Source organism: Mirounga angustirostris, unplaced genomic scaffold (assembly GCF_029215605.1).
Source record: "Mirounga angustirostris isolate CCGP_5_RB_7025 unplaced genomic scaffold, mMirAng1.0.hap1 SCAF_2, whole genome shotgun sequence".
Classification (NCBI taxonomy): domain Eukaryota; kingdom Metazoa; phylum Chordata; class Mammalia; order Carnivora; family Phocidae; genus Mirounga; species Mirounga angustirostris.
Genome location: NW_026991710.1, coordinates 127,524,275 through 127,540,351, shown reverse-complemented (window position 1 = coordinate 127,540,351; position 16,077 = coordinate 127,524,275). Strand labels below are relative to the sequence as shown.

General features: G+C 50.3%; 1 protein-coding gene across 3 annotated transcripts in view; it reads right to left on the bottom strand.

Moving 5' to 3' along the window:
- FHIP1A (FHF complex subunit HOOK interacting protein 1A) overlaps window positions 1-16,077 on the bottom strand; it is a 230,350-nt gene that overhangs the window by 3,875 nt on the left and 210,398 nt on the right. For all 3 annotated transcript variants that reach the window (XM_045880302.3, XM_045880303.3, XM_054508706.2), the window contains 4 exons: window positions 13,814-14,004; window positions 10,385-11,536; window positions 4,201-4,379; window positions 3,710-3,848 (listed from right to left, as the gene is read on the bottom strand). In XM_045880302.3, coding sequence (XP_045736258.1) covers window positions 3,710-3,848; window positions 4,201-4,379; window positions 10,385-11,536; window positions 13,814-14,004 — 1,661 coding nt within the window. The remainder of the gene's footprint in view (window positions 1-3,709; window positions 3,849-4,200; window positions 4,380-10,384; window positions 11,537-13,813; window positions 14,005-16,077) is intronic.

The following is a 16,077-nucleotide window of genomic DNA, read 5'->3' as shown; positions in this document are numbered from 1 at the left end:
CCCCCAGCACACTTCCTTATTCATGGTAGAAGCGAATAAACATTCGCTGAGTAAATGAGGGAAGGAACTGGCCAACATCAGGTCTTCCCTACACCTGATCTCCCTGGAGCTAGTTCATATGCCTCATCTCCATCTTCCTCTTTCACATTCACTCTTCTTTTTCTCCCAAAAAAGGGTTTTCGTGGCTTTTATCTAGCTTGATGATGAATTCAAAAAAGTGTCACTACTTAAAAAGAAAAAAAAAACGTCATTCCTAAGGCTCATTTACCCACTTGAATCCAAGAATCAAAACTGTCTTCACTACTGAAGGCAGGAGTGTGCGCTGTGAGGACTCGCAGGGAGACCCTTACAGGGCCCTGTGCGATCAGCATGGGAGTGGCCTCTCTGTGGGTCACCGAGTGCCACCAAGCTATCAGCAGCAAGGAGACCTGAGTTATGGTTCCTACCTGGTAACTAGCTAATCACACAATGTCTCCATTTCCTTTTCTGTAAAACAGAAATACCACCGACCCGACCTCCCTCCCAGAACTAGAGATCTGAAAGGACTCTGAAAATAACGAAATACAAGTAAATGCACCCTCTGTGGTTTGGAAAGTATTTGAGGGGAAGTGGCTGAGCCCAGAGATCAATAGTCCGGAGGATGACAATGCGACAGCCGGCACCGGAAGTCTGCCTGCTCCAGAGCAGGGGACCCACGGACCTGTACTTGTGTTTGAAGCGTCCGTGAGGAGGCTCATTTTTCAGCGGGGCCGCCAGGAGCCCACGGGAATGCGGGGCCCAGAGGGACAGAGCAGCTCTGGCTGCAGGCGCCCGGGCTCCAGCCATCATGAGTGGGCTCAACGAGCGCACACAAGCACCACAAGAAAACAGTCACAATCGGGAGTGGTTTCCTAAAATGTTGCCCTGGGTCTGAGAAGCGGCAACAGAGGTTTCTCAAGACGAATACTAGCCAGATTTCACTGTTGGGTGATCCGTTCGGCCCTCATCCCCCTGTCCACAGTGCTAGAGCCCACAGCACCCTGACGCTGTGAACCCCAATGTTTGACCCATTACCAGGGCCCTCAGTCACGCTCCCGGATTCAACTCATTTATAGGCATCACATCACACTCGATGCTTCAGTAGTCAGCCTTGTGCAAGGGGACAGAAACCTCCCGCATTCCGTGAGTTTAGGGATTTTTCAAGTTGAGAGGAGGGGGTCACTTCGGGAATCTGAAAGAAGTTGGAAGGTTAATCCGAACAATGCCGTTACAGGAAAGTCTTCTTCCCTGAAGCCCCCTGAATGTCACAGACCTTAGAAAGCATCAACCCTGGCTAATTTGATACCCATATGTGGTGGGAACGAGTTCAAGTTCCCCTGGGCACCTACCTGGCAGCCACCGTCATGAGACAGAAGCCAGGACAGAGCACCAGGTGTGAGTGATCCCCACCCCTCCCCACCCCGCCCCCCCTGACCCGGAACGTGTGGGTCAGGGAAAGCCTGGGAAGCCGGTCAGTGTCTGCGCCCTCAGCTTGCCACACTGGGCAGGCCACTCTCGGGCTCTTGAGCTTTGCGACCCCAGCTGACTACTCCAGGCCTCTAATTTCAGCTGCCTTATCCGAAAATAAAGCCAACAGTACCTGCCTTGCCCATTCCACAGTGCTATTTGAAAATAAAATTGTCGGGGCACCTGGGTGGTTCAGTTGGTTAGGCGACTGCCTTCGGCTCAGGTCATGATCCTGGAGTCCCAGGATCGAGTCCCGCATCGGGCTCCCTGCTCGGCGGGGAGCCTGCTTCTCCCTCTGACCCTCCCCCCTCTCGTGTGCTCTTTGTCTCTCTCAAATAAATAAATAAAATCTTAAAAAAAAAAAAAAAGAAAGAAAAGAAAAGAAAACTGTCTGTCTAGGGAAGCACTTAACAAACTGAAAAATACAAATGAAGAACACCAAGCATGGAGTGAGTGTAATGTAAGGAGACTCAAGTCACCTTCTGTCTACCGATTGCAAAAATGGCCATAATTCTTACAGTTCTTCCCATCGAAAGGTGGATGGTTTGCTCCGTTCTTGAACCTGGGCTGGCCCAATGACACTTTGGCCAAAAGAATGTAGCAAAATTGGCCCTGTTGGGGTCCCAAGACAGAGCCTCTAAAGATGTCGTACACCCCTGCTCCCACCCTTGCAACCCTATAGCCACGATGCCGACGAGCCAGGACTAACCTCCCGGATGATGAGAAATACAGACCCCCAGCCCCACCAGCCCCACCACCCCAGCCGGCTACCACCCCTGTGAGTGAGGCCATCCCAGACAGCCAGCCGCCCACTAACGGCAACACAGAAGCAAGTCCAGCCAAAACACGCCAAGCCTGCCCCCGATCAGAACACCTAGATCACCAGGCGCACAGACTCATGAGCACCCATGAATGGCGTCCTTTAAAGCCACTGAGGTGTGGTACAGCTTTGTTACGCACGAAAGCTAACTGTCCCAGGGTGAGTGAGAGCAGCAAGCTCCGGGTTCAGGAGCAACATAGCCAAGAGACCAGCTGTCCATGAGCTAGGACAGGCCACATGGGGCCCACAGCCCGCTTTTCCACCCTGCCCCCTCCATGGATGGCCTGGCCTGGCCCTGCTCTTCTCGGGGGGCGGAATCTTAAAGCCTACCCCCTCATCTCCCGGTGAACAGGCCCACCTTTCTTTCAAAATCTGCCTTGCAATGTCCTGAAGGCTCTTCACAGCCAGAAAGGACTTGAGATGGAGAACAAATCCTTCATTTAAAAAGTCAAGGAACAGGAGGGCCCAGTGAGGCCCAGTGACCAAGATCAAATAGCTACACAGAGACAAGGTCAAGCCATCAGAGTTCTGGGATCTTCTCAGCTTCCTTTATAGGTTTAAAACTTGCCCCGAGTTACATTTCTGCCTCTCACTCTCAATCTTGTTTCTGATCACATGCCTTTAGCCTGGGACCCAGAGCCCCACGCTCCCCACTGTTCACCTGCCAAGAGGCTGACTTGTCCATGTGGGGACAAGCAAAAGCCAGCACAATATGAGGCATTTCCAGTTTGTACTCACCTCGGCCTAAATCAGGGCTCAGAAGACAACTAGGCATCAGATCCGCCCAGCCTGAGCTTAAACGAGGCAGAGCGGAGGTGCTCCCCGGGCCTGGCCAGCCTTCGGGACCGCTCTGGGCTCAGCACCGACCACCACCCTCCCCCGAGCCGGGCACCTCTAGAGCTGACGAAAAGGCACTCTCGGAAATTATAAGCTGAGCATAAACTTTACTTCTGCCAGTCCAAATGAATAGTTTTTACCTTCTAGAGCCCTTAACCACATTTATTTGGGGCCTGAGAGAACAGATGCCCTCCTCAGGGTAGGACTGGCCGAAATATGGTTCAGAGTGTGCCCATCATGCCTCTTGCTGGCCCACACGTGCCAAGCTAGTTATTCTAGCCAAGCAACAGCACGCAGCACTCCTTCCCCAACCCACCGTCAGGAAGGAAAACAAATGCCCTACTAAGCCCTCCCGGCTGGGAACAGGCCAGGTGCACGCAGAGGGGACCTTCCTTGAGGTGTAAGAACACTCAGAGGAGGCTCCTCCCTGTCGGGTAAACATGAAAATGTACTTCGATGCTTTGAAGGCCCAGGAGCCAGCACGGCCTCTCTGAACCCCAGTCAGGAAGGAGGCTGGGAAATGGAGGAATAGCTGGAGAAGAGACACAGGGGAGACCCCTGGCTTACCTTTGGTTAGCGACTCGGGGGTCAGGTCAGACACGTCCACTCGGAAGAGCAGGTACTGCTGGGCTTGTATGAGGAGCCCTGGGAAGTCTCTCTCCACAGAAGCAAACTGCTCGATCTTGTTTTTCACCGATGCGAGGACCTGTCACACACAACAAATTAATGATGTCAGTGCTCCACGATGGAATTCCAGCCTCGGTCATCAATGTGTCTTTCAGGTGCAGCCCTCGCCGCAGGAACTTTTAGGATATCAGGCATTTGCTTGTTTTTACCTGCCTGGGTGTTCTTGGCAGGGCACCCTCGAAACATCAAACTAAATGAAGCTTTGCAATTGGTCTCACAACTAGCATAACAGGACGGGGAAGGAGAGCGAATGAATTAGAACGGGGGGAAAATGAGAAAAACAACCCAACGACAAAGGAAAAGAGAGGAGAAGCCCGGCTCACGAGCACCCGTAACGTCAACAGGTCAGGACGCGGGCTCAGCTAACGTACCTGATAGAGAGAACGGACGCTCGGCTGGAAGACCATGTTGGTGTTGAGCAGAAAGGAGCGCAGGAGTGGCTGGGGGTAGCTGGCCAGCTGAGTGACGATCCCAATAAGCAGCAAATTAACATGCAGAGAGTTCTCCAGCATGTTCTCCAGCTTTGACAGGACCACACTGATGAATGGGCCTGCGGGAAGAGCGCAAGGCTTCAGGGCTGGCTCGGCACCGGGGACATCTTGCCTTGACAACCAAGGAGCCACCGGAGCCACGGCTCCCACATCGCAGGCCCGCCAGGTGCAAACCAAATACCTCCACCGTGAAGGGCGCCACGTCTGCTCCTGACTCGAACCGGAACACAGAACAAACCACCACCAACAGAAGAAAGCAGAAATGCACGCATGGGAGCTAATATTTTGACTCCATGAGTGGTTTCGATACTTTGGAAATTGTCACAGCCCTTGAAAAAGGCCAGAGGATAAATCATTTCATTTTCGAAACCAAGACCTACTTCTCCATGCTGCTGCTGTATTTCCTGGGACTGCCAAAGCTCAAAAACATGGCATTCATCACCTCAGGAAGGGGCCTACTGGGGTGCCTCCTGGACACATCACAGACCAGCAGAAGTTTTAGTAACAAAAAAAGACCTTTGTGTTAGTAAACAATACCAAACACGTGACTATGTTACCAAACAGCAACACTGTAAACAGGGACTGTCTGTCCCCAGTGAGCACCAGGAGAAAGATTGTCTCGTCAAACAACACAAGGTGGAAGAACGGGAGGAAGAGAAAAACCAGGGGTGAATGAGGCCTGGGCTGTAACATTACTCACTTTCAGGAGGTGTAGTTTGAGGCATCGTAGGTTCCTCAAGAAAGAAAATCTATAGGACTACAAAAGCCGTTCATAAATAATTAGGCAAAAAGGAGCTTTGACTAATTTGGGTCACTAGAAAATTAATATGCTTTATGTTGGAATTCATTGAAGACAGTGAAAAATCAAAAAAAAAATTAATCTGGCATTAATAAAATGAGTTGAAGACATTTTCCATTTTTACCATAAAAGTGACCCATTAAGCAAAATGAATGAGAATTCTGTATTTCCCCCAGTGGAGCTATGGATGATGCCTGGAAACCACGGTGTATTTCTAACAAAAGCACATCGCCCTTGATGAATAAACGTGCCTTATGAAGATGTCACCAACATTCATACGAGTTTAACAAAAACATACTTCACCACAAGATGCTTCATTCAGAAGCCTTGGTGGCGAGAGCGAGTAAAACCGTCTACAAGAAAACAGAAGCCATCGGCGGGAAGTGGCAACGCCAATCCTAAACCCTTTACCCGTGCAAGCAAGTAACGGACGATGGCAAGACTCCTGTTGCAGCTGTTACAGAGGATGTCTTTATAGGGGCCTCGGACAAAAGAGGCACCTCCCCCGCGTGTGTTTACATTAGCCTCAACGTCCCCACCTCTGGGATGGGGACAGAGCTCCTCTGTCACGTCACACAACATGGGCACTCAGTGACCTCTTTGAAGAGAGAGCCTTCGCAGAGGCCTTGCTCACAGAACACAACTGGGAGAGTTTGTCAAACATACTCAGAAGTTGGATCGGACTCCCACTTTGAAAGCCACTTAATGGGTCTTCATCAAAACCCCTAGAAATGTCACGGGTAACTCTTCTTAAGGCATCACAAACAATTCGAGCTTGCCAGGTGGCTGTACAGGGAGAAGGCCGCTACCCTCATCCGCTTCAACTCGGCCCAGCCTTTCCTAGCTTATCCCACCCCCCACCCCACTCCCCTGCAGGCCCTGGCTCAGCATCTGTTTCCCTCCAGACGGAGCAAGGACAGGTGAACTCAGTCACTTTAGGTGGGTAGGATCTCCTATAAACACATCCTTGGCGTGAGCCCAGGACTGCCCTCCCATGGCCCCGATACTGCACTTGGCCTATCGGGCCGTCCTGAGCACGTGAAAGCTGCTGGCACGCAGAACCAGGGCAGACCAGCTCCGGTCCATGGCTCCTACAGGCAGGGACAACCCACCAGCCCCCTGTGGAGAGTAGTGGCATCGCCATGCCCCCTGCATGACAGAACATTAGGTCAAGGCCAGCGACTGTCATAACCCATTAATGACATTAATTACCACTACTTACCATGTGCCATGAGAAATATAAATGAAGCCCTTTCAGATTCCCCTTTCATTCTTAGTTGATTTCTAGCCCTTTAAAAACTGCTTAGCAACAAACAGTTGCTAGGGGAAACTCATAAGCAGCTGAAAATCAGAAAAAATGCAGCCACAGGTATGTTCGGGGCTGGACAGCCTATTTCTCCTTCTTCTCCTCTTCTAGGGTAAGCAGACTCCCCACCCAGAAAATAGTAACTTCTCAGAATAACCAAGACGACGTGTCATTCACTTCCCTCCCCTCTTGTGTGCCCTCGTCCCCTGCCTCAGTCTACCCGCCCGCGCCTCCTGTATTTCCTAACTCCAAGAACGGAGCTGCCATCCATTCCGTCCCTCAGCTCTGCCAGTCCCACATGGAAATACCTCCTGAATGATGACCTCTGCTTCCCTGCCAGCTCGGCCTCAGCCCAGAGTCCCAACATCGCTTGGACGCCGGCAACAGTCCTTTATGTTAGTAGAGATTAACACGGTTTTTAATTTTCTTCAAACACTCCAGAAGTATAAAATAAAGAACAGGCGTCATCCCTGGGGGCAATCCCTGTTAACAGATTTGAGTGTATTCTTCCAGAAAGGTTTTATATCTATAATAAAATAATTATGACTGAATTATTATGAAAAACATTTACTAATCACGTATTATGTGCCAGGCAGTGTTGAAGTGTTCTACGCTTTTCATGCATCAACTTAAATATTCTACAGAACCCTACGAAATTTATTATTTATCCCCATTTAACGATGCAGCAGAATGCTAAGTCACAGCTATAATCGAGCCCATCTGTTTCCAGTGCTGCTTCTCTTAACCAACACGCTAAGACATTGCCTCCGTGTGCATGTCCTAGTTGGTTTTCGTTGTTTTTTTTTTTTAAGATTTTATTTATTTATTTGACAGAGAGAGAGAGCACAAGTAGGCAGGCCGGCAGGCAGAGGGAGAGGGAGAAGCGGGCTCCCCGTTCGCGGGACTCAACCCCAGGACCCTGGGATCATGATCTGAGCCGAAGGCACACGCTTAACCGACTGAGCCACCCAGGCGCCCAGCTGGTTTTCGTTTTTGTGGGCTTTTTTGACCAAGTGACAACATTCTCCCCACACTGTTCTGCCCCTTATGTTCCCACTTATCACTCTATCCTAGAGACTGTCCCCCACCCGCACAGAGAGCTGTCTCCTTCATCTCAAGGCCACAAGCTATTCAGCTGCCTTGGGTACCACATTAGTAAAACGGTCTCCTACTGGTGGACACGTGGGTTGTTTCCAATCTTCTTCTATGATAAACAACAGTGCAGTGAACATCTTTGTGTCTACCCCTGGCACACGGGTGTGAACACGGCCTGTGACAGGTTCCCAGGAACAAAGCACTAGGGCACTCTAAACTCTGATCCAATGATTAACGCCTCCCACCTGCTCCTCCGGAGGTGCCCCCCCACCCCCTGCAGTGTGCTGGGCACACTCTGCACACCACTCCGCGCTGGCCTTGTCCACACAGACCAGTCACAGCACTGGCCAACTGCAACGCTCCCAGGTTCTTCAGTGCCGGCAGCTCACGGTCCCTGTTCCCCAGCTTAGCCCAGGGACCCATCCCCACCCCCACCCCCACCTCGCCTCGCCTCGCCTCGCCTCCAGAGCTTTCTGGCTTCCTATCGCAAACACGTCACTGCCTCACGGGAGCCGAGATCTGTCACACCCACGCACGCACCGCCAGGCTCCTTCGTCTTCTGCCCCTTGTCTCCTCTGCCCGGGACCATCGTTCTGGGCCATTTTTACCTGGTAGCTCCTGTCCACCGTTCGTGCCCCTCCTCCGGGAAGTCTTTCCTCTCCCCCTCCTGCGCTCCCCTAGGGCGTGCCAGACATCACTAATAATGCATTTCTAAGTGAGCACAGTTCTTTGCCCATGGCTCCTCTGAAAGCCTGGGAATTCCTTCGTTTTTCTGTCTTTTGTATCTGGCCTAGAATCTGCCACGTATTAGGAGATCAATCAAATGTTACTGAATGCACAAATAAAGTTGATTAGATAAATGAAATGGAATGCTTTGATTTTGCTGAGAAGCAAATTCATTTCAGTGGAAATCAGGATTCCATGGAGGGATGGAAGTTAATGTAGTTTGGAAACTACAAAGTTAGGAGGAAAGATGTTCTCCTAAAGCTGTGTACGAATTCCAAAGGAGGGGAAAAAAAGCAAAGTTTTAGTTAAAATTACCTCTATGTATCAAAAAACTCACATTACATTGTGTTGGTTCTCCTGCGTATCCTATGCAGAGTATTGGTATTACTGAATAAGGTGTTGTATTAGCTTTTCCTCCTTGCCCAAGCTAGACTTTGTTTCCTCAATCTACATATTTCCCAGGGCTGAAGCTCCCTTCTAAGAAAGCTGGCATTCTAAAGAACAACCCTCATTAGCCCTGGGTGGCTGGCACTTCCAGGAGAGCAAGCTGCAAAGTTGGGATGTCCAGCTGGGTCAGAGTCAAGGGCGCAGGCCCCAGGCAAAATGGGGGTGTGTGCTAGGGGACGGGTTCCCCTTTCCCTCCACTGAGCTCTCTGCCCCTCCTTCAGGCAGCCATGGCCCTCCGGCTCCCTCCCCTCTCCTCCCCTTCGCCCTATCACCCGGGAAAACTGAGATTATCTAATCCTTCTTACTTATGATTGACTGACTGATTGAATATTAATTAAAACCCATTCACACTGAAATGTTACCTCAACTAGAACCTCAAGCCTTTTAATTGTGGAATTAAAAGCTTTCACCCTCTTTAACTAAATTGTCAGGCATCAGTAAATAGATGAATAAATCCTGGAGGAGGGCGGGAGAGCTACTTGAAATCACATGAAGCCTATGGGCCGGCCCAGAAGATAATGTGATTTCTTCTCTTTCGGGTGATCCAAGTAAGTGGAGCATGGTGGAGACTCACCAAGCTGCTCCCTGCCGGCCGGAGGAGGGCACGCCTCAGCGGAGGGGGGCTGCCGGGGGCGGCCTCTAATAACGGCAATAACAACACACGCACACCCCGCGCCCAGTAGCACATTCCGTCCCCACCGGAGCAATCAGAGGGTTTAGGACCTCACAGCTGCAAGTGCTAGAGCCAGGATCCGCCCCCCACAGCCCGACTCCAAGGTCACTATCTGTCCCTCTGTGATGTCAGCTCCTAACGGGACCTCTCCTGGCTGCCTGAACGCTGTTCAGGGGTCCCGCCCCAGCCTTCCCTGCATTTGGTGAACACTCAGCGCCAGTTCCTTCTGCTCCATGATTGGCAGATTCAGATTTTACTGGCTAATATTTAATGATGTTTTCTATCACAACGCCTCAACTCGATCCACTTATCTGATACCCTATCCTACCCCCTCGGCTCTTATATGAGTGCCCCCTGTTGTTAGGGGTGTATCACTGGACACACCCATTCTCTGGCAGAGTTACAGGTTTATGTGGGGTCTAGTCTGCTTACTTTTGGATAAAGGTTTTGAGATGATCTGAAATGAGCTCCCAAGCAAAGGTGTAACTAACTCCGACGGTCTCCAACGTGTGCACACAGCTAGTTATTCAGCGGGTATTCTGAGCACCTACTGTGCGCTCTGTTCCCCGTTCAGGTGCTGGGGAAGTGCAGAGAACAATCCAACACCTGTGCCTTCTAGTGGGGGAAACCATAATCTTTTCAGTACACCTAAAAACACATGCTGTGGAGAAAAAGTAATTAAACTAAAGGAAATGAGGCTATTAACTACTAATGAGACTGGATTTTTTTGTGTGGTTTCATCGGTCCTATTAGTTTATCACACACGGATCAAGGGAAGTAGTCACTCAACTGTGCAGTATATCCTCTGATTGGCTGGGGGAAAGAAAAAAAAGATTGCTAGAACGACAAGATAAAATAAAATGAAAATGAAACCACCCCTCTCTGCTCTTCACAGAAATACTTTGACCCCCCTCTGTTAGGTAAATTGATAATGCTCCTTCCCTCCCCCTACCTCACTTTCCTGCCGCAATACATACTTTCAAAAAGCAGAAATCAGAAAGCAATTCGAGATCATCACCTGTGAAAGGGGTGCTCTGAGTCCTCACAGGATGGTGACTGGCAAAGGCAGCCTCATCTCTCGCCCCAAATGGGGATGGCACGGTATCAACAGTGGGGGTTTCTGCTATAAAAGAATCAAAGTCGTCGTCGTCCTCCTCCTCTTCCTCCAGGGCCTTCTTCCCCTCCTCCGCTTCCTCCTTTTCTCCTTCACTCTCTTCTTCCTTCCCCTCTTGCTCTTTCGGGAGATGCAAGAGATCGGGTGCGGGGAAATTCTGTTCTCTCAAGCCCTCGGTGCCAGAATCCAGTTCCTTAATGATCTGGTCATACTGGGCAATGAAATCTTCACCCCCTGGGTTGATGACCATCAGGTCTGACTTGTGTTCTGCCTCGGAGAGCGGAGGCGCTAACTCAGGGTTTGATTCTAGGGCTCCTTCAGGCTCATCTTCTTGTTTTGGTTCCTTGGATACATTTTGAAACGGGTCTGAATTGTGCCTGTCCCCGTCCTCCTCTGAATCTGTTTCTGGCTGAGGGCTGGGCAGGGGGCCGTTGCTCAGGGGGGCACCCCGATCCTCAGTCTGGCCGGGGTGGGAGGGCCTTGCGCTTCCCTCCTGGGAATTCCCGGCGTCCTCAGCGTCCTTCTCGGCACATAGTCTGTACACTATCACATCATCCTGAAAGTCAGACTCTTCGATGTAGGACCCTTTGAAGAGCAGGATGGCGTTCTTCTTCATCTCCTGGATGTGTCTGGGGGGATCAGCTGGCGCCGGCGGGCCCGAAGTCTCCAGATCATCGGAAGGCCCGGGGGAGCCCACGTCTGCCCCCGAGGAGATGCCCGTGTCGTAGCTGTCGTCCCACTCCAGTTCGGTCTGGCTCCTCTCCTTCCCGGGAGCCAGCGCGGGGCCGGTCTTCCTGGGGAGTTGCTGTGGGAGCCGGACCATGGGGCAGGGGGAGGTGAGAGCATTGGGCTCCGTCAGACTCGGGAAAAAGGTCTCAGGGTCAGGGGAGTCTCCGTCGTACAGGGCGGACCAGACTCGGCAGTCCCTCATGCAGCGGAGGATGTTGGTGTGGGCCTCCCACAGGTACTGCAGGTAGCTGATGTCCAGGGCTTTGCCATACTCCACGATGCAGGCCGACGGAGAGAACGCCTCGGCCCGGGGCTGCTCCACGGTCCCTGCACGGGAGGCACAAGTGAGTCAGAATGAGCCCCTTGCGTACGCTTCCAAGAGGTGAGGGGACACAGGCTGTGGACGTGGATGTGAATGCGGGTGCTAAGATTCTGTCTCCCCAGCTACTTTAGCTCTAATCATTTCTGATTAAATGATTTCTGAATCATAAAAAATGGTTAGATTTTAAGAAGGAACGCTAAGGGGGCGCCCGGTGGCTCCGCTGGTTAAGCGTCCGACTCTTGATGTCAGCTCGGGTCATGATCTCAGGGTCCTGGGATCGAGCTCCACGTCTGCTTGAGATTCTCTCTCTCTCTCCCCCCACTCACATTCTCTCTAAATAAATAGATAATCTTAAAAAAGAAGAAGAAGAAGGAATGCTAAGAACAGAACCCCTACCCTCATAGAAGTATGGAAGCATAGACAGAGGAGACCTAGAACGCTACCATTTCTTCCACGGCAGGTGCTTCATCAACACTAACTACTCCTCCCAAAGGCCCTCTATGGCAGATAGCATCTTCTCCATTTACAGACAAAGAAATTGAGGCTCAGAGACGAAAGGTCACCCGACTGACTAGTCAGTGGCAGGGCCACGGCCCGAGCACAGGCTGTCGGTGGTCAACCTCCGTGCTCACTTCGTTCGATGCCACACCTTTGCGAGCATCTTTGTCTCTTCATCATCTACATCTCTACCAGGCCAGGCCAGAATTGGACATGACATGACCTGTCTACCCGCCTGCCTGTGCAACCATTCATCCATTAGGCGCCCATCCACAGGAAGGCAACCGCAGAGCAGAAGAGTGGGAAGAACCTATCAGCTGTGTGACCCTGGACAAGTCACATCCTCTGAGTACGTTTCTTCATCTGTAAAACGGAAACACTACTTTCTTCAGAGGATTAAATGTGATGACAGGGAAAGAACGTGGCAAAAGTTGTGGGCACTCGGCAATCGTTTGCTTAACTTAAATTTGGAATTCTGCAGCAAGGTCAGCCCCAGAATCATTCTTGAAACAACTTTCTTAGTAAATAAAAAAGACATCAATTTTCAAATAGGTTCTAAAAAATGACTACGGGAAAGAAAGGAGAAGATAACCATACTAGTTTACCTCATTGGAAAATATCTTTAAAATACAACTTGTTTTCCTGCCACATAAATTATTAGTTTCTATGAGACGCTGTATCTTTAAAGAATCAATATGACAACCTTAATTTGTAACAATTACAGTTACACCAAACACCCTGATATTTTCTTAGCCAAGGAGCCCAGCTCTTAGACAAAATAATGCTTTCTCTAACAGGATGGTAGCTGGGTAGACAGGATGACATTGTTTGGGGGGGTTATCAGAATACAGACTGGAAACACCGGGGTCAATCCCAGGGCTGTACTCTTTCCTAGTGGTCACAGGTCAGGCAGAACCTCCCTGAACTGAAATAGCCTTCTGGCCACCAAACATGAACAAATGTCCCCTTGTTGCAACTGCCTGCCCGAGGGCCAGGGCTGATACAGGTGACCATCTAAATTTTACTTGTATAAGATCAACTGCAGTTGGCAAACAGCACATGTACTATAAGTCCTATTTTTAAAAAATAGAATATTGGGGCGCCTGGGTGGCTCAGTTGGTTAAGCGACTGCCTTCGGCTCAGGTCATGATCCTGGAGTCCCTGGATCGAGTCCCGCATCGGGCTCCCTGCTCAGCAGGGAGTCTGCTTCTCCCTCTGACCCTCCTCCCTCTCATGCTCTCTGTCTCTCATTCTCTCTCTCGCAAATAAATTAAAAAAAAAAAAAAATAGAATATTTATCTTTAAAAAAAACACCCCTCAGTAGATCAATCAAATGAATCAGATATTGCTGCCATCTCACAAATTTCAAGTTGTACAATGATATGTTATTGGCAGGCAAGCAACCACAAATGAGTCATTTTGGAAATTAAAATAAGGGCTAATCCTGTCTCTAGCTATAACCATCTCCACACCCCTACCCAATTTTGTTTAAAAAGACATGCTGGTACATGTTTCCGTATCTGTACTCTGAGGATGCGAGAGAAAGCCTAGTTAAAATAAAGGTCTGGGAACACTGACCCGGTGACTGGTGGGCATTTCAATGCACACTGATTACCAAGTGGCCATAACTCCGGACGAAGCAGAAGACCGCCACCCAGGCATTCATAAAAGAAATGGGACACATAACATTATTCCCCATCTACCCGAAGAGACACATATCCCGAGGACGAATGGCATCTGGCATCCTTTCATTTAAAGATCAGGCCCTGGCCAGTTCCTTTTACCTGAACTATCGTGCGTACACTTTGACCAGAGAATAAAATCCCTCTCCTGGTTGCCAAGTGTCAGGGTGATCCCGCTGGAGCAGCAGACGGGGGTCAGCGCGAGCAGCTTAGCCGCAGAAACAGAGTAGCAGTCTCTCTCCTTCACGGCCCATCTCTGGCTCAGCATCATGTGGTTGCAGGGGATCAGATACCTGGAAGGGACAACACGGGCTGCATTCGGTCTCTGTGATGCCCATTCCCATCAGACTAGTCCTGGCCCAGGGTTGGACTCGTCCTCTTCCCACTCCCAATCCATCCGCCTGACCAGACCCCAGGGTTCACTCCCTAGCTCAAGACCCGTCAAGGGCTTCTTTCTTCTGGCAGAACCACCCCTGTGCAGAGCAGGTAAGGTCCTTTGTGCTGTAACCTCCACAAACCGTCTCCTCTCTTAATGGGTCTGCTATCCCTTGACCATGAGAAAATATGGTGGCTAACGGTGTTCTGGTCACCAGTTCCAACATGGGGGTGACGGAAAGGGGGAAGGGTTTCCCCACACCGACAAGCGAGCAATGCTCCAGACACCAGCAGGGCGTCCTTCAATTCAACTCAACTCTGACCCTATCTACCTGGAGATAGCGTCCGATTCCACAGGTTAAGGGTTCAGTCCCACAGGACTGTCCCCCCACGTACGCACACTTCAGATGACAATCGCAAGCCTAGTCTGACCAACCCGCTATAAGTCGGAGGTTCCAACAACCTCCCTGGATATCAGTTAATATGCTGCAGTGGCTCAGGGAACTCTGAGAAACATTTTATTTCCGGGATCACTGGTTTATTAGAAAAGGACAGAGCTCAGGAAGAGTCAGAGAGAGGAGATGCACAGAAAAGGGTGAGGGGAAAGGGCTCAGAGTTTCCATGCTTTCTCCAAGAGTGCCCTTCTCCTCACATCTCCATGTGTTCAACAACCCAGAAGATTCTGAACCCAATCCTTTTCGATTTTTAGGAAGGCTTCATTACAGACACGACTGATTAAATCACTGACCACTGGCGACTGATTTAACCTCCAGCCCCTCTCCCCTCCCCTGGAGGTCAGGAGAGTGGGACTGAGTTCTAACCCTCTAATCACATGGTTGGGTCTGCTGGCAACCAGCCTCCATCCTCAGGTTGGGTCCTAGGGTGGCCTCATTAACATAACAAACACACCTTTGTTCCTCTCATCACTTAGGAAACTCCAAAGGTTTAAGGAGCTCTGTCAGGCCAGACACAGGACATAGACCAAATATGTATTTCTTATTATAAATTATAATATCACAGCGGCCAAGGGCTCACAAGGAGCACTGGGCCCCCTTTTACACAAAACACTTTTAGTTGGTGATCAAAAATAAATTAGTATCACTATGAACCTAGAGGCAAGAAAATCTGGGCAAACGTTTCTGACTCTCAGAGCACATCAGTGGGCTTCACGGGTAGAATAAAGTTTGCTTAAATGGCTTACTTTCTGAACAGGGAGAAAGATTATCCTGTTTCTTTAAACAAAGACGGAACAAGCGGGATGGAGGCGTCATCCCAGAGGCAAGGGTCCCGTGTGTGCAGGAGCCAATTCCCAAAGACCCGGAGCCCTTCTACGAACAACCGCAATCTTCCATCAACCAGAATGGTTTGGGTTCTGTTTTTGGCTCTTGAGAAAGAGGTGGCACCAATGACAACAAGCTATGATGAAGGATTCGGTGAAAGAAAAGTACACCTTTCAGGGTATGTCTTGAGGCCTGAAAACAACTCTCCCACATCTCCTGCTTATCCGATCCAAATGAGGAAAACCCACGTATAGATTAACAGCTGCCCGACTGCGAGAGCCCGAGGCAAGGGAGAAAACAGACTGAATTCCTTTCATGGTGCTTTACAATAAAGGCCTTGATAACTCTCAAGCTATGAAATGACAACCTTGCCACTTACACCTTCCAGTCTCAAAAAAACCCAAGCCATCCTCCCAGTGCTCTGCCAGGGGGTCCCAGCCTCCTCGCCCCCGCCCCCTCAGGCACCCAGCCCCCACACACCTGAAGCCTCATCTTGTTATGATCTGTCTGCAGACAGACCCCGCCTGTCTGAGGTGGTGGCATCTACTTTCATAAACTGGAGTGCATGGAAATCAAAGGTCGTACAAGCAGAAAGGAAAGAGAGGGGAGGGCACTATGGGAAAGGGGGTGGGTCTGTGCTAATTCTTGGCCCGGCTTTGGGGTCTTGTATCTGAACGCCAGTGGAGCAGAAACTGCGCGTGAGGAGGCCAT